Here is a 25,973-nt window from a genome sequence, read left to right on the forward strand (position 1 = left end):
ATGAAACTGCATATTGAATCGTTTCGTTGTGGGCTATAGGTAATGATGAATGGGCATGGGTTTTATCTGGGCTACCTACATGAGGCCCATATGGTTAACCTAAAATGGGACTCATTGTCAGTCCATTTTGGCTAAATGGACTCTGTTCATCATTATCGTGGGCTAACAGGGAATGGGACAGAAATGGGCAACACTATATGCGGCCCATGCGGTTTCAGTATATTTTGCATAAACGCTTTTTGTAAATGGAATGAAGGCATAGTAGTAAATGTTTTTAAAGTGTTTTATTCTGTCAGAGTTTGTTTCAATCTGCAACTTTTTTGTGTTGGACTATAGAACGGGTGTCAAACTCCAGTCCTCAAGGGACACTATCCTGCAGTTTTTACATGTAGGCTCAAAACACTGGAATGAAATGGCTTAATCACCTCCTTGTGTAGATCAGTTCTCCAGAGTCTTGCTAATTATCTAATTACTCTAGGTGTGGTGCAGCAGAGGCAAAGTTTCAGGGCAGTGGCCCTCCAGGAGTGAAGTTTGACACCTGTGGTCTATAGAGTAGTCTTCAGTGGCCAAGCCTGAATCAAAGATTGAAAGATGAATTTCTTTTTGATGTTTTTGCAATATTTTGCTAGGACTATGTGAAATTTACTTATATGTAAGTGTAGCTCTTGTTCTTTTATATGTGCAATATTTTAGGAGTGATTTATTAGTGGTTTTCTAAACTACTCTGAAGATTAATACTACTGTCTTGGTCCTGTCACAGTATCATATAAATGAGGATAATTGCATTGGTGAAATTCAGTGTTTACAATATATGACTACAGTGATTAACCTATACAAAGGGTGTTTTGCCTTAAATATTTTATTATTATTATTTTTGAAAAGCCCAAATGTTATATAAACTGCATTAATAAAATTATATTTCTTTGCAGACTTCAAGAGCATCAACTTATGAAGATCACCTTCAAAAGATTTGAAAAAGGTAGATTAATACATTGTGATTTTAATATCTAGGTTTTAGGAATTACATGTTTTCTTGCAATTTTATAACCATTTTATAAGGCAAGGTTTATGTACAAATGACTATTTCTGCCAAACTGACAGTAAATAAAAGAATCAATATTAAAATTACACTTTGGAAATTTTTTTTTATTTTTTTTATTTTTTTTTTTATTCCTTTATTTAACCAGGTAAACCCCATTGAGATCTAGATCTCATTTTCAAGGGGGACCTGGGCAGAAGTCTGCAGTACGTAGCAACCTGGTTACAAAACAAAATTGATTAATACATATACATAATTATAAAACAGAATAAAACAATTTAAAAACAGTGACACTGTTTAGACGATTCTCGTTGCCTGTTTTTAAGAATCGCTCGAAATAAATTCAGTGAAATCAATTCTGACATCTTGATTTCAGACTGAAGCTGATTCCAGGCTGAAGGAGCCATCACACTGAAAGCTTGCTTTCCTTTTTCAGTTCGGCAGTGTGGAACATGCAAAAGAAAAATGTTGTTGGAACGTAAAGAATGGGAACTAACAGATCTATGTAAAAGAGAGTTTAAATATGCTGGAGCCAATCCGAGTAGAGATTTATAGATCAGGATCATCAAGTGATTGTTTCTCCGTACGCTTAAAGGAGGCCATTCAGCTTCTGCATACAGCTTACAATGATGTATGAAACGTCTGCTACCAGTTACAAACCTCAAAGCACAATGATAAACAGTATTTAATGACTGAAGGCATTTAGTCGAAGCATTCATATATAAAACATCACCATAATCCAGGAGTGGCAGGAATGTTGCAGCTACCAATTTACTTCTAGCTTTAAGTGAAAAACAAGAACCATTTCGGTAATAAAACCCAATCTTCATTTTCAGTGTTCGTAGTAAATTTGCTATGTGATTTTTAAAAGAAAGTTCTTTATCTAAAATGAAGCCCAAATATTTATAAGTACTGACAAACTCAATTTGTGTCCCTACAGCAGTGGTAAGCAGTAGAGGGATGTCTGGTAGTTTTCTAGAGTTTGAAAAAGCCATTGCCTTCGTCTTATCCACATTTAGAACTAATTTCAGAGTTTGTAAGCGGGTTTGAACTACATTAAAAGCAAGCTGCAGATACTGAATTGCCTGTACAAGTGATGAAGAATAGCAGTAAATCACTAAATCATCTGCATAGAAATGATAAAAAGCATTTGACAGATTTTCACACAAGTTATTTATATAAATAGAAAATAAAAGTGGTCCAAGAACAGAGCCCTGTGGGACACCATTTAAAATCGTACGAATAGAGGAAGTGAAGCCAGCCAGTTGAACTCTCTGGGTTCTGTTTGACAGGTAATCGGCTATCCACAGGGTAGCTCGATGTGAGAGCCCAATCCTGTGTAAAATATCAATTAAGCGAGTGTGATTTACTGTGTCAAATGCCTTTGATAAATCAATAAACAGAGCAACACAATGCTTTTTGTTATCAAGAGCCTGAATAAGATCATTAATAACCTTTAAGGTGGCAGTAACAGTACTATGTTTTTTCCTAAAACCAGACTGTACATTTTGTAAGACACAATTAGAATCTAAAAAATGTTTCAATTGATCTGCCACTAATTTTTCAAAAATTTTTGCTAGGATACATAGTTTAGAAATTGGTCTGTAATTGTTTACCTGTGATGCTTCTCCACTTTTAAATAGAGGTAAAACAAATGCTGATTTCCAGACACTAGGAATTTTATTAGAACTTAAACTTAGATTAAAAATATGAGACAATGGCTCTGCTATAAACTCCGCAGCTAATTTTAGAAAAAAAGGATCCAAGTTATCAGGCCCTGCCGATTTTTTGGTGTCTATATTTTTCAATTCTCTGAGAACCTCAGCTGTACAAATAGGGGAAAAATCAAAAGTGGTGAAGTTACAATCATTATTTAGAAACTGCTCATCAGTATTCCTTAATCATGGCCAAAATAGGCAGCTTCTGAAGAGTGATACCCCAGGAATGTTTACCTTTGGAGTTAAAGTATGAATTCAAAGATGAGTCATTTGACAACGGTTAAGTTATTGCTTTCGTCACTCTAAAAGATCTAATTGACAATGCCTTAAATGATAAGGTAATTAGAGATGTGCCGATCAGGTTTTTTACTTCCGATTCTGATCACCCATGAGGGCCGATCACCGATACCGATCACATAATTATTATTTTTTTTAATCATAAGCACTACTGTTACCTTATGTGGAAAAAGGAACCATGAATTCACCTTAATTTAATGGTGAATTAATTAATTCACCATTAAATTAATGGTATTTAATAACACTTGTTTTTAATAACTTTTTCCAAGAAAAAAAACAAAACAGGCATTGTGCAAATTGTACTGCTATCTGTAATACTATCTTTAACAGATTGAAAACATATGTAGGCTCTGAAGAGGCTAAATAATGCAGAGCCAAAATAAAACCTCTCAAGATCGATCAGCACACCTCTAGTTATTGTATATGAGCTTAACAGTAATTTTGTCAATGTGCTTTCAAATTTGGCTGAAGAAATGAAGCAATCTGTAGAAAAAAGCCATTCATAGAAACAAATGGAATATTTCTCAGTGCTGTGTGTGAGAGTGGCATGGAAGTCGTAAATTTTCAAAATAAAAATCCCTTGACTAAAAGAAACAAATCAATCTTGAAACAATTTTTAAATGTATAATCAAAATTTTGTTATTTTCTAGATTTTGCTAATTAACTACTTAATGAAGCCATTACTTTATTTATATAATTGTTGCCAATATTTGAATGAGCAATGCACTGACTAATAAGAACTGTGCTGGATAACCAGTTGTATCAGTGTCATAAAAACAGTGACACCTAAGACATACATGCGTTTATTTTATGATTCAGGGCTGTTGTCTTATCGGTGGGACACTTCTTGTGAAATATTAATTTTAATTCCATACCAATTTTACATCCTGAAAACTCAATTTGTCCTTGCTTATCATCTTTTAAATTTCAACTAACAGATAAAATACCTTAATAGTAAAATTATTCTAATTAATTATTGTTGAATAAAAAAAAGTATTTGGCAAAGACAAAATTAGATTTTAGACTTTAGACAAGTGTTCTCTCATATTTTTAGTAAATAGCCATCTAAAAGTGTGCTTTGTTTGTGTTTTACAGAATTAAAAGAATGGATTACTATTGTAGTACTCGTACAAAAAGAAGACGGATTAAAGCCAAAGTTTCTGAGCATTTAAAGTTTTTGGAAGACTTCAAGGTCAAAAGTGGCACATGTTTTTATTTGGATTGTGCTTCTGAAGTGGACAATCAGATTCCCAGTGAAAAGTGGAGCTTTGAGATTCATTTAAATGAAAACGAAAAAGAATCTGATGCAGAATTCGAAGATGAAAATGAAGAACAATCAGTCGCTGGAAGAACATGTACTGCCAGTAACATTGAAATGGATTTCAACAGCACCTCTGAAGAAACTGATCCCACATGTGAACTTAAAATTAAGCTCGCTGATTGGGCAGCAAATCGAAATATCTCACACAGTGCATTGACAGAGCTGCTACATATTTTAGCGCACTATAATTTGGATTTACCCAAGGATTCTAGAAGTCTTTTGTCAACTCCCAAAACCTGTGAAGTGAAAGAAATGGGACATGGTATTTACTATCATTTTGGTCTGGCTAAGGCACTAACTTTACAGTTGTTAAATGACTCTCATCTTTCAGTTGATACGTTAACTCTCCGGGTGAACATTGATGGCTTACCACTCTTCAAAAGCTCAAAAATGGAGTTGTGGCCTATTTTGGCCATGATTAAGGAATTTCCAAAGTCTGGTGTTATCATTGGTTTGTATGCAGGTGTGACCAAGCCTGACTGTGTCACAAAATACTTAAAAGAGTTTATTGAAGACCTGAAATCAGTAACTCAAGAGGGTTTGAATTACAGAGGAAAACATTTTAATGTTGCACTTCCAGATGCCTTTATCTGTGATGCACCTGCTCGTGCATTTTTGAAATGTATCAAAAGTCATTCTGGCTACAGCTCCTGTGAACGCTGTACAGAGCATGGAATTTACATGGATAAGAAGGTTGTGTTTCCTGATTGTACAGCACCTCTGCGAACAGATGAAACGTTTGAACTTTTGACGGATGAAGACCACCATCATAGAGTTTCACCCTTGCAGCAGCTTGGCATAGGAATGGTGTCAAGCTTTGTGCTTGACTATATGCATCTAGTTTGTTTAGGACATGTTAAAAAAGTTATAAGTTTGTGGATCAAAGGACCTTTAAGGTGTCGTCTGTCTGCAGTTGCCATTTCCATTATTTCGCATCACTTGAAATCAGTCAGAGGTCACCTTCCAAGAAATTTTTCTAGAAAACCACGGTCACTGATGGAATACAGTCAATGGAAGGCAACAGAATTCAGACAATTTCTGTTGTACACTGGCCCAGTGGTTCTTCAAGGACGACTATCAGCACAAATGTACAACAACTTTCTGTTGCTCTCAATAGCAATGAGAATTCTTCTCAGTCCTGTTTTGTGCTGTAAATACTGTGACTATGCTGGAAAATTGTTGAAGTGTTATGTTTCCAATTTTGCAAAGGTATATGGAACAGAACACTTAGTCTACAACACCCACTGTCTCATACATTTAGCAGATGATGCTAGAAAATATGGTGCCTTGGACAATATTTCATGTTTTCCCTTTGAAAATTATCTTGGGACATTGAAGCGACTTGTACGGAGACCCCAAAACCCTCTCCAACAAGTCGTCCGGCGGTTAGCTGAAAAGCCCATTCTGGGAAAAGATGGAAGATGGAGTAAACCTCAAATTCCACATTCATGTGGTCCAACTCTCCCAGACTTTCCTGCTCGCATGCAGTTCAGGCAATACAGACATGAGGGAAATGTCATATCATGTTCCGTGGGAGACAACTGTTTTGATGTTGAGGGCAAAGTTGCTGTAATAAGGAATATAATACAGTTGTTTTCTGGAGTCATGTACACTGTGTGTCAATTTTATGAACAACAAGACTGTTTCTGCAGATACCCTATCGATTCATATTGTCTAGGAATCAGAACTGTGATGCAACTTTCTGACCATCTTTATGGTGTACCAGTGACAAGCCTGACCAAAAAACTGGTAGTCCTTCCTTTGCGGGACGGTCATGTTGTCTTTCCTCAGTTACATGACCACTAATTGACTTAATATGAACTTCCAGCATGTCCTTCAGCATCGTGGAATTCAGTGAAGAGTCAACAGAGGGAAAGAAGTTGGTGGATATTATCCCATCATGTTGGTTTACAGACGAATACAAGGTTCAGTGCTTCTGGCCAGCAGGCCTTGGTATAAATGTCACTAAGGCAGTAAAGCAACAACTACAGCCAGATGCTTCATGGAAGATATGCTGTGTGCGTGTTCTTGGAAATGCAGGTGACAAACATGTACTTATATGAAAATTTTGAAAACAGGAGCTTTAGATTTACAAATGTTTTAATACTTTTTTTTAAAAATTTTTTCTAAAGACTACTATGTAGAAGCACGACGAAAGCTTGCGAAGGCAGAAGCAACATCAGATCTGCAAACGGATAATGACATCCCAGAAAAGCGTCGTAAAAGGTACTGTGGAACAGGAACATATGTAACACAAAACTCTTTCTTCCTAGTTGTCATTTGAGCTGCTCTCCATTCTTTTTTCCATTTGGTTCTCATTGCTTTGCTTTTTCCTCCTAATCCTTCAGAGCTTAAAGGAACAACATATTTGTAAGAATGGAAAACTACTCAAGATGAAATGCTAATGCTTGTGAGCTTTACTGTAGACTTTGCCACATTAAATGAATTAAATTACTATTTTCTTGACTTTCTTCCCTATTGGTTTTCATAGGTTCAGCTGTAGCTTTTTCTTATCCTTTGGATCTTGTTTAGATCTTATTTTTGTATCTCTCACAATAAACTTGAAATAAATCCTAGTTAAATTGCTCACTAGACCTCAGCTTTTTTTAAACCAACTTTTACCACTTTTGCAAGTTAAATTCTGATTTATCATTTCAGATCCTCCAAAAAATGGGGCACATTTTCATCAAGTGAAGACAGTGTGGACTCCTTGGAGAATGAAGTTCCACCTTCTCCTCCCTTGGAACTTAGCACAATTGGATCTGCCTCAAAAGTGTATAGTCTCGGTGGGCACAGGAGGAGAAGCCCCAGCACAGCACCAACTCCAAATCTGAGAAGCCCCAGTGCAAGTCTTTCTGCAAGTCCTGGGACTTCATTGAGCAGGAGCAGCTCCAGCTTGGGAGAGGCTATGTTTACACGACTGGTTATGCTCCTTGAGGAGGTCAAAGAAACTCAAAAAGTACATGGACAGTTGCTGAATACCTTACTGAGACAGAAAAATGCTTCACCACTGGCTGAACCGCCTGAGGGAGCCGTTTTGCCAATGTGTACAATCAATGATGTCCTGGGCATGAATGAAAAGCTGAGTGACTCAGACTTCATGTCTGGAGTTGTAAGTAAAAATTTTGTTCCTTAAAATGAACATTAAATTAGGCCAATTGCAGTAAGCAAATAATCAACTAACCACATGATAAATTAAAACAAATAATTTTCATGATTTATCATTTTTCTGTTTCTACCAAGAATTGCTTGACAAGTATTCAGTCTGGTGTTTGGGTCTCAACTAGCCATTTTCTGAAGTACACATTTGCTTACAAAGACTTCACAATTCATTTTATTTAATTGTGTTGCTTTGTTTATTTTGGCTATTGAAATTGTCTTCCAGTTGCAGTGTTCATTGTTCATTAGAATTTAAAGTTGAACAATCTTTGAGAATGTGTTCTTGCATTATTTACTACTATATGTTGTTGCACAACACCCCCCCCCCCCTTCTCTCTCTCTACTTCCTCTTCTGAGAGGAGGGAGATGTTGCTCCCAGCTCTCCGTCTAACGGGTGAATTGAGTTTCCTAAATCTGCCGAGATTTACCCTACCCAGAACTGAAGTAAACTCTGTTTAAGCTGGGTGCGAGAAAGACTAGCCTGGTTTCTAACGACCTCCATCCAGATGTCCCACCCTTTTTCACTCTGTGAATTAGCCAGATAAAGCAGCCCAGAATCAGCTAGTTTCACAGAGCACACCTGTTAACGGTCGCTCTTTCTCTTATTACAACTTGCACTTGTTATTGAACCAGGTTGGTTTTAGTGACTCGGGCGAGTCCCAAGGGTGTTGTTTTAGTTTTGGCCAAAAGCAACCTATAAAACATTTTCCACTTTCTCCTCCCAGAATCAAACTTCATAGCTATTTTACAACCATCAAAGAACTTTAAGGTGACTCATTAACTGAATGTCCACAACATCTTTTAGATTTTCTTAATGCTAATTATTTTATTAGTAAGGCAGTTTTGCAAGGGTCAGTACAGCTTAAATCAGTAGCAGAAATAATCAAATAAGTAAAATCAATAATCTAGCCTATCTTTCCCTAATGCTGACACTGTGAACTAAAAAAGAAAAACTTTGAGAGAGACGGACGGAGTTTGGCATTTTGAACCCCAGAACTGGCCTGATGATGAAAAAGGCGTTGCAGCAGCAGGAGGCTCCCAGTACAGGAAGAGTACTGAGTCAGAGCGGCAGATCTCGGGCCTCAGGGTGACTTCCTCATGCTCGTAGCGGCCCTCTCCTTCTTGTCTTGCAGCTCTGTAGCTCCTTTCTCCTCGTCTCACGATCTTTCTGGTCCTTCGAGATGTAGACGAGCTGGTCTCATGGAAGGAACACACCAGTTCTTCCTCTTTGCCTTTGTTCTTTGTCTTTGTCTTTATCTTCATCTTTGCCTTGGTCTTTGTCTTTGGGGTCTCGAACCCAGCTGAGAAAAGTGCAATTTGAAGCCACATGTTGCGGGGCTAACGGGTTGGTCCCCATGTGCAGAGCAGTCTTCGGCTCTGTGGCCCCGGCTCTTCTTCAGCTGCAGAGTTCTTTGTCCATCTCGATCTTGGCTCGAAGCTGCCTGAAGGATCCAACCAAAGACTCCTCTTTGCACTCACCTTATATAGGATATACCCACCCTTTTGGTGCATTTGCATTGGCTAGCTTTGTCTCATTGGCTGACTGCTTGGACCGATAATCTCATATTCATCACCATCTTTGGACATGACCTGATGTCTGTACCAGTGTCCCAGGTTGCTCAACAGTCCTCTTGTGTCTAACCTTCTCTTAGGAAAGTTGAAGTTTAGCAATAAGGCGTTGGACACCTCCGCTCTCCCATCAGTTCCTCTTTCCACCTGACCCTTCACCTACCATCTACCTCTAACACAACATCAGTGACCTTTAGTTACAGTTACACATTTCACCACATTTCAAGTTCAATGTCAAAATCACATTTATAACCTTTTAGTTTATCTGGTTTAGCATTCACTTATATTATAATAACCATTACTTATTAGTTACTCTTATAATCATAATGTGTTATTACAGACATTTCTGAAAAGAAACCAAGAATAATTCATTATTCTAATCATTTGACACCATGTTACAGTTACTTGTTTCACCTTTAAGTACTTCCATAAGTGTAAGAGTAAGTGTTAAATATTCTTATAATCAAACCAACATCAACCAATATTAATTATTAGCTTAATTATAAGTTATCATTATTAATTCAAGTATTTTACTCTGGGTTTTATCCAATTACTCAAAATGTTTAGATTTTATTCTTTAAACCTTTAATGCCCAAAATGAGCAGTCTGAACTATTTTAATCACTGCAGGCTGGAAACTTCCTCTTTTTCCAGGAAACCTGCTTTTCCTGTTTCATAACTCTCCTTCTGTCAGACTATGATTTTTTTATGATTAAATAGAAAAAAGTAGAATTAAAGCAGGACACAATAACAACACACACAACCAGATTAATTTTATTACCGTCTGACTCTACTGTTGGGTCTTGATGTCACCTGTGTAATCAGTTTTAAAGATAACTTTATTTATTGTTATTATTAAACTAAAATCTCCAGCATGGGGAAGTGGGATGAGCTCGACTTTTCTCGACACCCCCTCCTCGAGGTCGGACCTTTCACATGCTGGGAACCCAACACCCTCCTTCAGGTCTGCGTCGTCATCCCCTGGAAAGAGAAGATGGTCCTCTGGGATGTGAAGATGCAGATTCTCAGTCGTCACAAAGGACTCAGCAGCTTGTGATGTGAAGATGCAGATCCTCAGTCGTCACCAAGGCCACAGCAGCTTGTGATGTGAAGATGCAGAGTCTCAAAACTCCACTGCTCTTTGACACCCCCTCCTTGGAGTTTTGATGCCTCCCAGGAAGTGACGAATGTCGAAGAGAACCCAGGTCGCTCTGATCCTCAGCTGGATGAACTGTCGGTTCTTCAGGATGTGGAATATCCTTAGGGACAGGTTGATGAGCTGACGGGCTGAGGCAGAAAGCCTCCAAAAAAAAAAATCTGGAAGTTCAGCAGAACAACACAAAAAGCATAAGCAGCAGGATGCTTTATCCACAATCGTAATCCTTTTCCGTCGCTGGAGGTCATCAAGGGGTACTGGAGTTGTCGGAGGCATCAGAAGTTGTTCAGGTCCTGGGAGGAAACTGTTGACCCTTCCCCTTCCAGGTGTTCAATACTTTGTTGCAGGATGATCTTTGTGGTTCTCTATGATGCCACTCCTTCCTCACGACTTCAGTCCCTTTTCCAGTTTAATCCATCCGTTTGTGACAGGAGTTCTTCTTTAGCATAATCCAATTTCTTCAGGGCCCTCCCAGTCAAAGCCTTGAAGTTGTTCTTTGAATGGCAATCATCCTGTAATAGTGGAAAATCTAACACATGATGGCATGTTGCTTGATTCTTGCAATGTTCTGGTTCGCTTTAGCTAAGAACTGGCTTGAGCACTGACCTTGTGGACCCCTTTCCTCATTAATAGTACTGTTTTGCAGTGCAGTACTTGCTTCACAAAATTCTTTCCATTGAATTTCAGCTTGATCACCGTTGTTGCAGGCCAATCTTGAGCTTTAATCCAAACTTTCTGCCCTGTTTTCAATGACACTGCAAACCGCAACTTCCCCTTTCCCTCTCTGGGCCAAAAGGAGAAGCGCCTCCGCCCTCCTGCTTTCCGTGACGTGAACGGAGTTTCTCTGCAGGGGAAGACCTACTCTTCTACAGCTGTCACTGTTACATCATGTCCATCAGCACCAAGAGGTACTCCTGACCTCTCTTTTCTGTTATCCATGGGGTCTGCTACATCCATGCAGACTAAAGCCCTGGGTAATGTGCTCTTTGATGAACAACCCTTCCATCCGCTGCCCTGAGAGCCCTGCGTATGGACCACATACTCACAGTCTCACAGCTGCATCGGACGGTCTGAAGGGACGTCCAAAGGTCTTGTTCCACCAGCTCCTTACGGGTGGATCGCACGCCTGCATGTCCTAGGGCCCCATGCACGCTCCGCACGACCTCGTCCCCGTACTCTTCTGGGACCTCCCTTCCTCTGGGAGAACTGTCCCACTTCTCGATTCCAGCAAAGACAACCTTCCTTTGATTCACTCGAGTCCATGTCTCAAATCCCTCTCCACACAGAATCACTCTCACTGGGGCTGACTGGAACAGGGATCTAGACAGGGATCGATCTTCATCTTCTCTCCTGCTCTGCTTTTGACGTTTGCTGGAGTTTTGATCCTTCTTCTTCTTCTTCTTTTCCTTTATCCATGATTGTCTTTGTCTTCGAGTCGCCTTTCCCCCAAAGCCTCTCTTTAGCCTTCGAGCAGGGATGGGTCCAGGCTATGGCTACTAGCTTCTCGTCTGGACACTCGCGTCTATCCTCAGCAGAAGCTCTCCCTCACCTGCATGCCATACAGTTACTGCGAGGGTTGTGACTGACAGCCGGATCAGTCACCACTAACTCTATTCCTTAAGAGCTAGCCTCCAAGTGAGCTATTCAGATACTCGCCTCTCTGTTTTTACTGACTTGGTTAACGTAGGTCCTTCCTACTCAATTGAAATGGGCCCACCTCTTCTCAAGGGGCGGTGCCCCACGTTGGGCGCCACCTTGTTGTTGCACAACACCCCCCCCCCCCCCTTCTCTCTCTCTACTTCCTCTTCTGAGAGGAGGGAGATGTTGCTCCCAGCTCTCCGTCTAACGGGTGAATTGAGTTTCCTAAATCTGCCGAGATTTACCCTACCCAGAACTGAAGTAAACTCTGTTTAAGCTGGGTGCGAGAAAGACTAGCCTGGTTTCTAACGACCTCCATCCAGATGTCCCACCCTTTTTCACTCTGTGAATTAGCCAGATAAAGCAGCCCGGAATCAGCTAGTTTCACAGAGCACACCTGTTAACGGTCGCTCTTTCTCTTATTACAACTTGCACTTGTTATTGAACCAGGTTGGTTTTAGTGACTCGGGCGAGTCCCAAGGGTGTTGTTTTAGTTTTGGCCAAAAGCAACCTATAAAACATTTTCCACTTTCTCCTCCCAGAATCAAACTTCATAGCTATTTTACAACCATCAAAGAACTTTAAGGTGACTCATTAACTGAATGTCCACAACATCTTTTAGATTTTCTTAATGCTAATTATTTTATTAGTAAGGCAGTTTTGCAAGGGTCAGTACAGCTTAAATCAGTAGCAGAAATAATCAAATAAGTAAAATCAATAATCTAGCCTATCTTTCCCTAATGCTGACACTGTGAACTAAAAAAGAAAAACTTTGAGAGAGACGGACGGAGTTTGGCATTTTGAACCCCAGAACTGGCCTGATGATGAAAAAGGCGTTGCAGCAGCAGGAGGCTCCCAGTACAGGAAGAGTACTGAGTCAGAGCGGCAGGTCTCGGGCCTCAGGGTGACTTCCTCATGCTCATAGCGGCCCTCTCCTTCTTGTCTTGCAGCTCTGTAGCTCCTTTCTCCTCGTCTCACGATCTTTCTGGTCCTTCGAGATGTAGACGAGCTGGTCTCATGGAAGGAACACACCAGTTCTTCCTCTTTGCCTTTGTTCTTTGTCTTTGTCTTTATCTTCATCTTTGCCTTGGTCTTTGTCTTTGGGGTCTCGAACCCAGCTGAGAAAAGTGCAATTTGAAGCCACATGTTGCGGGGCTAACGGGTTGGTCCCCATGTGCAGAGCAGTCTTCGGCTCTGTGGCCCCGGCTCTTCTTCAGCTGCAGAGTTCTTTGTCCATCTCGATCTTGGCTCGAAGCTGCCTGAAGGATCCAACCAAAGACTCCTCTTTGCACTCACCTTATATAGGATATACCCACCCTTTTGGTGCATTTGCATTGGCTAGCTTTGTCTCATTGGCTGACTGCTTGGACCGATAATCTCATATTCATCACCATCTTTGGACATGACCTGATGTCTGTACCAGTGTCCCAGGTTGCTCAACAGTCCTCTTGTGTCTAACCTTCTCTTAGGAAAGTTGAAGTTTAGCAATAAGGCGTTGGACACCTCCGCTCTCCCATCAGTTCCTCTTTCCACCTGACCCTTCACCTACCATCTACCTCTAACACAACATCAGTGACCTTTAGTTACAGTTACACATTTCACCACATTTCAAGTTCAATGTCAAAATCACATTTATAACCTTTTAGTTTATCTGGTTTAGCATTCACTTATATTATAATAACCATTACTTATTAGTTACTCTTATAATCATAATGTGTTATTACAGACATTTCTGAAAAGAAACCAAGAATAATTCATTATTCTAATCATTTGACACCATGTTACAGTTACTTGTTTCACCTTTAAGTACTTCCATAAGTGTAAGAGTAAGTGTTAAATATTCTTATAATCAAACCAACATCAACCAATATTAATTATTAGCTTAATTATAAGTTATCATTATTAATTCAAGTATTTTACTCTGGGTTTTATCCAATTACTCAAAATGTTTAGATTTTATTCTTTAAACCTTTAATGCCCAAAATGAGCAGTCTGAACTATTTTAATCACTGCAGGCTGGAAACTTCCTCTTTTTCCAGGAAACCTGCTTTTCCTGTTTCATAACTCTCCTTCTGTCAGACTATGATTTTTTTATGATTAAATAGAAAAAAGTAGAATTAAAGCAGGACACAATAACAACACACACAACCAGATTAATTTTATTACCGTCTGACTCTACTGTTGGGTCTTGATGTCACCTGTGTAATCAGTTTTAAAGATAACTTTATTTATTGTTATTATTAAACTAAAATCTCCAGCATGGGGAAGTGGGATGAGCTCGACTTTTCTCGACATATATTATTTGAAAATGGTCTCAAAACATTTAATCACAGTAACTTCTGGAAATGTATTTACCAGCAAAATTTATTGTTGCTTAAATTGATACATACATTAACAATTGACATTTTGTCCATGTATAAAAGTAAACGTATAAGCTATATATGTGTGAAACGATAACAAATCAATCAACAACTAAATGTGTTGATTGATTTTAAAATGTTGTATCCTGATTTTAAAATGTTGTTTTGCAATTGTCATTATACTTTAGGTTGCCATGGTTGCAGAAATTGGAGGAGCATCCTTGGATGACGCAGTACGACGAGCAATGCGATTCCTCATGTCCCATGAATTGGCATTCCAGTTCAACCTTTTTGGGCGACATGGGAAGCACAAGTTCCGGGACCTGCGTCTCTTTGATGTTGTATATGGTAAAGATCAGTTTTTATATTCACTTTTTTTCTTATACATCTGTTAATTTATTTTGGTTGTCATACGCCTTTTATTTATTTTTAGTAATCTTTAGGTTAAAAAGATACAAGTGATTGTGATTGGCATTCACCGATCATACTCTTATTCACGGAAATCGGCTGATTATGATTGGTGGCCGATCGATTGGCACACCTCTAATGTGTACATAATAATGACTCGAGAGTGCTTTAATTTTGGAAGATCTCTGCAAGCATTTTTGACCCATAAAGGGGAAGATGCAGATCTCATTAATGTTACAATGTACTAAAAGTAAAACACTAATGCAATTTCTACTTTTGCTTGATATTTAGGGGCACTTAAAAGAAATGCATCCCTCCACGGAGTCACACACAAAGATGTGGAAAAGGCACTCTCAAAGTGGTTTACTGGAGCCCGTGACCGTGGTGGAAACAGAAAGGCTAGAACGACTAGGGAGGCTGCCAGCTCGGATTCAGGTGGGCAGGTCTTCCAAGATGGACAGTTGCAGTGACGTACAAGAGCTTTGAAGTGTGGCATATAAGTTATAAAAATGTTTGCCAAAAACAGTGTGAAAGAGTTGTATAGTTTTGTGTAATATATATATGTCTACATGTCTAGATATAGTTGTATATCTAGCTATAGATCTATATATCTAGGTATATAGATCTGTGTATATATATATATATATATATATATATATATATATATATATATATATATATATATATATATAGATACATAACTAGTCATCTACATAATTAGATATAGTTATCTAGATATGTTCTATCTAGTTATATAGATATGTTTATACATTTGTTATACAGATATACGTTAATAAATGTTATAGTACACTAGTTTCTGTTTTCATATGCCATATGAATAATTTTGTAGATTTTTTTACCACTGCATTTCTTGTTCTGGCATCATTTCCTCCATGTTAAAGTTCTTTTAATTGAAGAGTTTTAAAAAAAAACTTCAAATTACTAAATAAAAGCCTTAACCAAAATAAATTTTTCATCTCTTTTTCATATATATATATATATATATATATATATATATATATATATATATATACACACACACACACACAAGTTTTGTGCTAAAGCATTTAGTACTTTGGTTTGTTAAGATTGCATATCTATGAATGTAATTCACTTGTGAGAAAAAGACCCCATTGTTCCTACAGGAATGGCTCCCACTGAAAACCCACTCAGGGCTTGTTAAACCCATATGGGCTACAGCTATGGGTCCATGGAAAATGTGGAAATACACAGTTGTTACCCATGCTAGCCCAGTTTAGACCCATTTGGGACACAGGTAAATAATCCTGAATGCACCCTCACCACAGATGGGCCTCATGTAAGTTACCCATCTGAGCCCCACTCAAAACCCAGTCAGCACCCATTTAAATTACCTGGGCAAACCCATGTGGGGCCACCATGGAACCCGCGGACAAACCCATTTGGGGCCCATATTGGCAGCCCTCTTTTATCCCATATGGGGCCCACATGGGTATGCTGGCTGGGATGTTTGAGGATTTAACACCAAAAAACATTCAAGAATTTTGCACACAGAACAGAACATTTAGTCTGTTGTTGTAGGACGTTTTAGGATTAATGTTTTATTAATAAATAATTGCTGTGGTAGATTAGCTACCGCTTCTACTTTACTGAATTATTTAGACAAACATTAGCCCACAAAACGCACATTTCATGAAAAAAACAACAAAAAAAACATCTCATTGCTGTCTTACCTTTATCTATCAATGAAATCCATGCACTGCTAATTCTGCACAAAAATATCCGTTCATCCAAACCCGCGTCTATCCGCGGCATGTCTTTTCTACTGTGAAAATCATAAAACTGTCTGGAAGCAAAACTTTCAGCTCCGGTGTTGGTCTTCCTTAGTTATTATCTCCTGCTTCAATTGAAAATCCACTTTAGAAAACTGTTTAAGTGTAGAAATGTAGTCTTTCATGTTGACGTTAGAAGAGAGGAGAAAACAAATATATCGCTGTACTTTACTTATTTACTGTGTGGCTAGCTCCATGGCTAGCTCGCTGTCTGTTACTCTGCAGTTGTGGAGTCACAATATCTGGGATCATGAGCGCCCCCAGCGATGAGGCAAGAGAACTGCCTGCCTCACCTCGAGTCTGTTCTTTGATCGCTCCTCCGCACACAAAACACGATACACACACAGTTGGTGACAAAAAACACTGTACATTATATACATAAGCTAAATTATGAAAAATCAGTCCATATATTAAATGTTTTTTAGCTATTTTATTGCCGGCGTACAAACAGGACGAACTTGCTCCCATAGAATGGCAGCCAGTGCAGTTGGCGAGAAGTTGATCAGTCCAGGTGAGGCTCAGTTCACTGCTGCCTCACCAGCTTCGCTTCTGAGCATTTGAATGGGAAAATGGGAAAATCCAGCAATTTTGAAGAAAAACTAATCAGAATTGGTTAAGCTAAGTAAAAAATAGATACTTTATAGTACAAACCACAGGGTGAAAATAGCAATATAAATTATTTTATTATTATATATTATTTTTCCATGACTCACCTGCCTCCCCTGACCGTACGTCACTGTTTTAATAAAGAATCGGGAACAAACTCATAAATACAGGTAGCGCTTGAAACAGATGGAAGGACATTAGACGAGGACCCGACAAGAGACAAATGCCCCTTTTCCACCGGCTCTACTTCAACAACCCGGCTCGGCTCGGCTCTGTTTCGGAGTGACTGCGTGTCCACCGGCCCACTTGGCTCTGTTGCAGGGTACCGCCTCCTGGTGGCGGGGGGGTGTAGCGCCCCGCCACCAGCAGCTACGTGCTGTGCTTCGTTACATGCGACCTAACGCGAGTTGTTGGTTTTCTGATACAAAACAAGAAGAGAGAGCTGAGCTATTTTTTATAGCCTGATTCCGATTTTTCTGAGACTAAAAGAAAATGTGACAGCGGGAGGAAAGCAGGTGGCTCAGACGGTTCAGGTAAGCTAACGATGATTTTTGTATTAAACTACGATAAAACTTGTAATAGTGCCGAATATACATGAGCTTATTTTAGTCAGGGTGTTGCAAATAACTTACAAATATCAGAATTAATTCATCATATATTTCAATGTGTTTTCATGTTGGTAAACTGCCGCCGCAGACCATCGTGGTTCTTCTGCAGCCTTTGGGTTGTAGGATCTCATCAGTGTCCGTCTTCCTGACTGCTGGTCGGTGTTTACCTTCAGGATGTCCAGAGACCTTCACCTTTCTGGAGCAGGAATCACATGAGCTCAATATGCTGATGAAACATTTCTGATAAAAAAAAATGTGTCTGTTTTTAACTTCTCAATACGTTTAATTATGATTCACCTGATGTCCAAGGTATACTGAGAACAAATAAAACCACATTCCTTCCAATCTTACTGGTTCTAGTTCCATGTTTTCACATTTTGGATACTTAAGAATTAAAAGTTTAAACTCAGTCTTATTTATCACTAATTAAGGTTACAGGTTTTGGACACATTTTCTCCCTTTCTTACATTGAAGATTCTGCAGGAAGACAGATAAACAGTGAGTGGATAGAATGATGATGTATAAACTAGAAACTAACATGATTTGTATTTAGGGTTCTTGTTAATAGCAACCCTGATAATAATGTCAAAATGTTTGGTTTGCTGAATAACGTATTCAGTTTCGGATGGCTTCATTGGTAATCTACAATGTTAAGTTCAATGAAATATTTATATAATATGTTATTTTCACTCTGGCTAAAGCTCCTCACATTTTGGGAGGATTGTATTAGGAGTTTGATGCCATATAAACTACAGTATAATGTGTGGAGTGAGCAGAAATAGAGACTTTGTTCACTGAGAGAACAACTTTTATTTTTCTGTTTGTCTCAACTCTCCATGGAGCTCTGCCATCTCTGCTGGTAGCTGCTTCCTCCTGAAGGAGATCCTGTTGTTCTGATGGTTCTCCTCATCGTTCTCCATCATGTCAGCCATGTTGCTCTCCTGCTCCCTGGGAAAAGTAATCAGATGTTATAGCTTATAGCACATAAATGTAGATAAATAACAGTTACTAATGTGGAAGTTACACATAAGGAATTATTTAAAACAGACATGTTACTTTATATATACATGCAAACACTTTTTTTTTTACCATCCAGCCATACAGAATTATAAATAACTGGAATAGTGTAAATTAAAGACAAAATGTAATTACTTGTAAGTTTTAGACCTATGCATGCATACAGCCATGGATAAAATACCACCATCGTTTTCTTCAGGTTTATTGCTCATTCTACAATTACTAATTCATAATTTGATTAGAGAACTGATATCTAGCCATTTTACAATAATAGGATGTCATATAACATGTTTTATTATCTCACAACGGGGGAAACTCAGATGCAACAGCAAAATGAGAAACAATCGAAGCACGTAGATTCACGCAAAGATAAGAAACAAGCGAAGGTAAAATGCTGTACAATATTGAGTTATTTAGAACTGTAATGTGCAACCGAGTGTCTTCAGAAAATGCTCATGTTGTGTTTGAGCAATAAAAATACAGCAGACTTTGTGTTTTAAATGTCTTCCATGACTGTATGTATGCAACCTTAAATGTAGTAAAAACCAGACAGATATATCTCCAAACTGCTCACCTGGCTGGAGAGCAGCAGCGGCGTCAGCTGCGTCTGGTCGGTGTTCACCGTGGGGCTCCGTCGGCTCCCGGCTAACGAGGCTTTACATTCGCTCCACTACTGACAAAAACGACTCATTCCTCACGGCTCCATCGAGATGCCGCTGAATATTGAAATCCGAAGCAAAGAAAAAAGCCGGCATCTTTTTTAGTTAACGGCTTGTTTGTATCTTCCATCACTTCCGTGTTGCAGCGAGTTTCAGAAGTCGCGCCTTCATTTTTCTTCTCTCTCCGCTGCTCCGTCTTGTCCACGCCCTCAGCCAATCAGTGAACAGCAGCGAAGCTTGCGTCACCTACCAAACCAGGGCCGGCCCGGCTGGCCCTGCTCTGAAGCAGGACCCTAAAAAGCAAGGCGAGCCCCGTTGAAAAGGGCTGGTGGGAACGCATTTAAAGCGAGCCGGCCGAGTAGAGCCGGTGGAAAAGGGGCAATAGACAACAGGTGGACTTAAATACATGAGGAGGGTAATCAGGAAACCAAACACAGCTGGGATCAATCAACAGGGAGGACAGGACTAAACACAGAAAATCTCAAAATAACTACACAGAAAAACACAGATCACAACAAACTGTTTTAATTGACAGTCCTCTGATTTGATCTCTTGCAGGGAGTTCTTGAGATGATCCAGATTCTGGTGTCTGGTCTTGATGAAGTGTTCTTTGGAGATGGATGGATGAGGCTTGGATATTATAAATAATATTCAGAATCCTTTGTCTAAAGAACAGAGGTTGAGGAAAAAAATAATAAGAAACAGTTCAAGTTCAAGTACAGAGATTCTGTAACACTGTGGGGGGGCAGATAACATCCTGACCTGGAGTACAATAACACATCAGCTCAGGAGCAGCTGCTGTGGCATGATCTCTCTCTGAGATGCATAGAGAATAAGACCCTGCAGGGGAGAAACATCATTCATGGAAGATGGTCTAATCACTATGAAGATCCAGTCTACAGCTTGACCCTGGTGCTGGGTAATAGATGTGGATTCTGGGCGTCATGCTGGAGCGTTAGTCACAGACAGCAGGCTTGAGATGATTGTAGCGAATGGTCTTGGTTTAGCTCTGGGGCTGAGTTGATCCAAAAGCTAAAAGTCAATTCTATTTTTAGTATTATCAAAAGTAAGGTCCACACAAAACTTTAGATGTGTCAGTCAGGCTAGGAGACAATATATGTGTGGCTGGCTCTGTTCCAGAAGGTTTGGAGATGATGGGGCAAAGAAGGATTCTCTATTAAATGAAGACTATTACAGAGAACCATCAGAATCCTTTGAGACTGTTGTACAACGACGAATCTGAGGAACAAACAACATGGACAGTTTGATTTTGTCACTTGGTTTTAGTTCTGGATCATTTTTTGTTCTTTGGTTTCCGCCTCTCTGTGTTTTGTACTCAGTTTATTCCTTTGTCTTGAGATTTTTTAACAGGGTTTTTATTCTTCTCTAAACATTTGTTTGGATTTTTAATTTGGTGTTACTCTTTAGTTTTTGTTTAGTTTGATGCTTTGGCGCCCTATTAGAACCCTGTGCTTCATTTTTTGCGCAACTAATTTTTTCTCAGCTTTTTGAAACAGCTGCTCTGCATTCCATTGATTGTTTCATTCATCCATCATCTCCACAGCAGTTATAAGCCATATAGTTTTCTCACCTCCTTGTCAGATCTCCCTTTGCTTTTGCTCTGTTTCCTTTGTTTGATATTTGAATCTTTATTCACGTCTCAGAGGCATTAACCAAGTAAAAAGAGAATGCCCTTAATACTGATGTTTCTGCCACCTTTTGGGCCAGCTTTGATTTTGTTTTTTTGTTTGTTTTTTTCAGGTGAAAAATGTCTAGCAAGAACTCCTTAAATCTAGTTTTTGTTTTATGTTTGCTTTATTTTTAACACTTTCAATTTACAAAGACAGAAGCCAAATGTTAGCCATTGGAAATCCAACAACTTTGTAGTTACTAAATTAATAAACCTTTTCTTTCTATCTAATTGGCAATGTACAACAATCAGGTTTGTGTGCTTGTTTTCCTTTTGTTCCACACCCAAAACTGAGACTGATTCAACTTGACTGATGATGAATCAGTGGAGGCAAAGTACAGAGTTGCTCATTAGTCGGAAGTTTTTTAATTGCCTCTTTGGATCAACTTTTTTTTAAGGTTACAGTGTTTACTGACAGTTTCCACCCACCGCACACTCCACTTCAGGTTCCCAGTTGCTCTGAGAAACCGTTCCCTAACTTTTTGTAGCGAGGTGGGTGCTGACAAGACCAACGCCGTCTGCCTGACAGACAACAAGGCTGCAGCGAAGCTTGCTACATAATTTATGAAGGCAGATGTACAAGGCAGGTTATTAGCTCCCCACGCTACGCCACTCTTCTGATTTACAGTTTAAAGAAGCGAGTGTAACAAATAGAACACATAAACAAATCAAAGCAGAGACAAGTTTGTCTGCGGCTGAGAGTGTTTTTGCAGAGGAAGGAGGCTGGTTGTAGGGCAGGAAGAGATGAGAATACACAGCAGCCAATTAGAGCATGTTTAGCTGATTGTTAATGACGCTGAGGCGTTCTGCTAGCCATCACCTCTGCTACCTCCCATTATGGGAAATGGATCTCACAAGTTTTAACCAGCCAGAGCTATTAGGTAACAAATGGGCGGCTATCATGCAGGACATTAGACCAAGACAGCTCTGTCTTAATGAGAAGCTCCCTTTTTCTTAATGAGACTGACACTCTCTCTTTTTCACATATTATCCTTCCATCTCAAACTCCTCTGAGGATTTCACTTAGCCCCTTTCATCCTTCCCCTTCCTCTTACTCCCCTCTCCCTCCCTCCCCACAGACTCTGTGGTCCATGCTGACAGAACCCTGAGAGTAAAATACATTTTAAGGCTCCATAACGGAAGGCAGGGAAGGAGGAACAAAAGACAACAAGAGACACAGCGGGTGGGTTAGAAATGGCCTCCTCTCTGGATGTCTCAGCTTTAAATTAATGAGGATTCTGTACGCACTACCAAAAATTTAGCTTTTCATGTTTAATTATGCTATGACTGCCACAGTTCAGCAAGGATAAATCACATGATTATCATGCCTCTCACCCGCTGTCTGCGTTTCCCCCACTTCTGTTTTTTCCCTCCTTTCTATTTGTTTTTCTTATTTTTTATTTATAAACCAATGACTGTTCTTAATGATGCCCTGCATGTGAGAGGAAATAAGTCTTGATGTGTCTTTCATCGGGCATAAAACTGGTTAAAATAAAGTAGGATCAGTAAAAAAGAAACAAAAACATGCATGGATAGTTGCATGTTGCAATGAAATTTAAACTTTAGAAAGCATGTTAGGTCACAGCCACTCATTCTACCATCTGTCCAAAACCGGGCTGAGGGTCAACACCTTCCACTGCTGCCTCCTTTCTACCTTTAGTGTGAGCCAATGTCTCACTCCACTTCTCTAGGCTGGACTTTTGAGGCTGAAGCAGCTGAGAGTCAGGGCTTGTGAGTTGAGTTGTGGAAGTGAGACCCAGAGGTGTCTCAGAGTTCTGGGTCTTTAGTGATTCCTGACATTGAGAACAGGGAAATGTGTTCAGTGTTGTGTTAACACAGCCAGGTGATCAATAACTTCCTCCTCCAGCAGCTTAACCAACCCCAGAAAGGGTATCAGAGACAGCATGCCCACAACAAGAACCTGCAGTCAGCTGCAACCTCCAGTCATCTCCATGGCATGAAGCCACAGTGTCTATAAATGTCCTCACAGTTTGCTGCTTCAAAAACATCCAGTGAGGTGTGCAGTCCTGTTGGATCCATGTTTCTAATACTCTTCTGTCATAACTGGATGTGTTGAACACGGATCTATGAAGATGGAAGCAGAACTTAGATTAATTTATAGGTTATAATACAAAATCCAAACACCAAGTCCAGTCACAGAAGCACAAGAGTAAGGCTCTCGTGCTTAAATCCCAGAATACAATTTAAGATTATCCTTCTCACATATATAAAAAGGTAAATATGACAACTCTTGCTATCAATGATAAAATACAGATATTAACACTGAAACTTATTTCGATGACTTAGCTCTAAGAACCAATGAACGTCAGAAGCTATGTGAAACCACAGGTAGGTAACTTTCTGCCCTTCTTGCTGTTGAACTAGTAATGAATAAAGGCCACTACATGACTGAAGATTTCCTACAGCATTGATCATTCTTGTGTAGTTTGAGCTAAGATAATAAGAAACTAATACTTAGAGGTAATAAAAATGTACATAGTAAACATTCTACACTACAGTAAATTCTGGGTAGATTTTTTGTCTCTGTTCCTTGAATAGTCTACAACGCTGACAGCATCAAACATCTTCTGTTCTGACCCTGTTGATCTGAAATCAGCCTGACAACACTCTGCGCTGCACTCATGTCCTCTTGAAACTCAGCTCTGATTTACCCTTGTACATATTTTGTTCTAGTTTTGCCCTTTTTCCAAAACTGTCACTGTAATTGCTGGTCTTGCAGCACTCTTACAATGCAAATCTTTGTATTTCCTCCAACTGTTCCATATGATCAAAAATACAGCTTTTTACTGTTATTGAGGGCAAATCAATGATCAACTTGGTCTTACCCAATTTCCTTAGTAGCAGCTGATTGACTGCATTTTCACAGAGCCTCAGCGGCATGTTGTGCCTGAGAACTACGTGGCATCCTGGCATGAAAGCAATTTTCACAAATCACATTGCTGCCCCCATGTCTCTAAATGTGTTCTGTACAAAATCAAATTCTGCACAACTACATGAAGCACAACACACCCAGTCGTCTCACAGCCGGAAACATGTCAGTCACATGCTGGTTGAACTGTAGCATAGATCCAGAGGAATAGCTTTATTTGTGCTAAATGATTTACATGTGTGCACAGTGATGTGCATAACTACAAGTAATTGCAAATGTTAATTGTAAGTAATCTGCACACATTTAATCTTTTACAAACCTAAGTTTTACATGCAAAAGGCTTCTTGTGGTTGAATAAATGCCTGGGAGTTCACAGACCAGACAGTTATTTCACAAAATAACAGCAGCTTAAGCCGGGATTTTCCTTGATTCAAAGAGGTAGCACATAAGTTGCCATGGTGATTTTTTATGTGAAGCTAGCCTGCTACAGACCATGTTAACAGTCTGGCTACAGACAGCGATCACATCGATCAGAAGCCAATGAGTTTTGTTTGTGATTCCATTTTTGTATCTGTCTGTTTTTTATCACCAGCATTAAAATAGCACTAATTCATTTTGGTATTGAGTCAAGTATGTATATTTTAACATTATAATGTTGGAAAATACCATTATTAATTTGAAAATGACCCATAGCGACTCTGTTGCTGTTCAATTGTGTTTGAAGGCCACTGTTGTAGTTTGACAGAAATGCCTTTTATAGACCACTGCAGTGTTGAAAATCAAATTCGGCACAGAGAAGGGTCTTAAACAAAGGTATTGGAATTAAGTCAGGCCATATTAGTGCTTTACATACTTTAATTAATTTTAACTTAAGTTAGTAAACGTTTACAACATAAATTAACTTTAGTTTTGGAATATAATTAAATAAATGCCCAGCTTAAATCATACATTTAAAACTAGTACTGTACATTTTGTCTATCAAGTGGACTGATAATAAGATACATATTTTTATAATCAATCAATCAATCACATTTTATTTGTATAGCACATTTCAGCAGCAAGGCATTTCAAACTGCTTTACATCATAAACACAAAAACACAAAGTCATGCAACATAGAATCAACTATCAAAACAACATTAAGTCCCATCATTAAATTCTTAATTGATTATGTTTCAAATACAACTCTAAACAGGTGGGTTTTAGTAGAGATTTAAAGGAAGTCAGTGTTTCAGCTGTTTTACAGTTTTCTGGAAGTTTGTTCCAGATTTGTGGTGCATAGAAGCTGAATGCTGCTTCTCCTCGTTTGGTTCTGGGGATGAAGAGCAGAACCAGAACCTCAGGGGTCTGGAAGGTTGATATAACAACACTAGATCTTTAATGTATTGTGGTGCTAAACCGTTCAGTGATTTATAAACTAACAGTATTTTAAAGTCTATCCTCTGAGCTACAGGGAGCCAGTGTAGGGACTTTAAAACTGGTGTTATGTGATCTGACTTCCTGGTTTTAGTGAGAACTCGAGCAGCAGCTTCTGGATCAGCTGCAGGTGGAGGATTGATTTGTTGGACAGACCTTTGAAGACGCTGTTGCAATAATCAATGCGACTAAAGATAAATCCATGGATGAGTTTCTCTAGATCTCACTGAGACATCAGTCCTCTAATCCTGGAGATGTTCTTCAGGTGATAGAAGGCCGACTTTGTGACTGTCTTAATGTGGCTCTGAAGGTTCAGGTCTGAGTCCATCACTACTCCCAGGCAGGGGTGCTGCCAGGAATCTTTGGCCCCCTCACAAAAAATTAAATTGGGCCCCCCTCACGCAGCTGTTGTTAAATTTCTTGAGTCTATCTGACCCATCAAAAGTGTCACAATTTCAAAGGCTTGCAATTGCCTTGCTTTCTTTGGTCCAATACTGATAACTAGTACTATATTTACTGCTCATGAATTTTACATGCAAGAGTAAAATTCAGTATGCATACAGTATGCAAACTAGGTTGCTTAAATTTTTTCTATTAGTTTTAGCTCATTGAAA

The 25,973-nt window shown here is 39.2% G+C and overlaps 2 protein-coding genes across 2 annotated transcripts; both read left to right on the forward strand.

Moving 5' to 3' along the window:
* Positions 1–4,159: 4,159 nt before the first annotated feature.
* On the forward strand, positions 4,160–6,181 carry LOC148153520 (uncharacterized). The gene has a single exon (XM_088001660.1). It carries the CDS (start codon positions 4,160–4,162, stop codon positions 6,179–6,181), a length of 2,022 nt encoding a protein of 673 aa, XP_087857786.1.
* A 23-nt stretch (positions 6,182–6,204) lies between these two features.
* Positions 6,205–15,182, forward strand: LOC148153521 (uncharacterized). Its single transcript, XM_088001333.1, has 5 exons — positions 6,205–6,415; positions 6,508–6,601; positions 7,034–7,487; positions 14,445–14,604; positions 14,956–15,182. The coding sequence occupies exons 1-5, from the start codon at positions 6,205–6,207 to the stop codon at positions 15,132–15,134; spliced, it is 1,098 nt and encodes a 365-aa protein (XP_087857459.1). The 3' UTR covers positions 15,135–15,182.
* The last annotated feature ends 10,791 nt before the right edge of the window (positions 15,183–25,973 follow it).

This window comes from Poecilia mexicana, unplaced genomic scaffold (assembly GCF_051168715.1).
Source record: "Poecilia mexicana isolate PSO_F unplaced genomic scaffold, ASM5116871v1 scaffold_20, whole genome shotgun sequence".
Classification (NCBI taxonomy): domain Eukaryota; kingdom Metazoa; phylum Chordata; class Actinopteri; order Cyprinodontiformes; family Poeciliidae; genus Poecilia; species Poecilia mexicana.

Excerpts from the sequence above, each read along its gene's own strand:
- LOC148153521 (XM_088001333.1), top strand. The coding sequence starts at position 6,205 with ATGTCCTTCAGCATCGTGGAATTCAGTGAAGAGTCAACAGAGGGAAAG. Across the intron at positions 6,416-6,507 it reads GCGTGTTCTTGGAAATGCAG|ACTACTATGTAGAAGCACGA; the intron begins GTGACAAACATG and ends TTTTTTCTAAAG. Across the intron at positions 6,602-7,033 it reads CCAGAAAAGCGTCGTAAAAG|ATCCTCCAAAAAATGGGGCA; the intron begins GTACTGTGGAAC and ends TTATCATTTCAG.
- LOC148153520 (XM_088001660.1), top strand. The coding sequence starts at position 4,160 with ATGGATTACTATTGTAGTACTCGTACAAAAAGAAGACGGATTAAAGCC.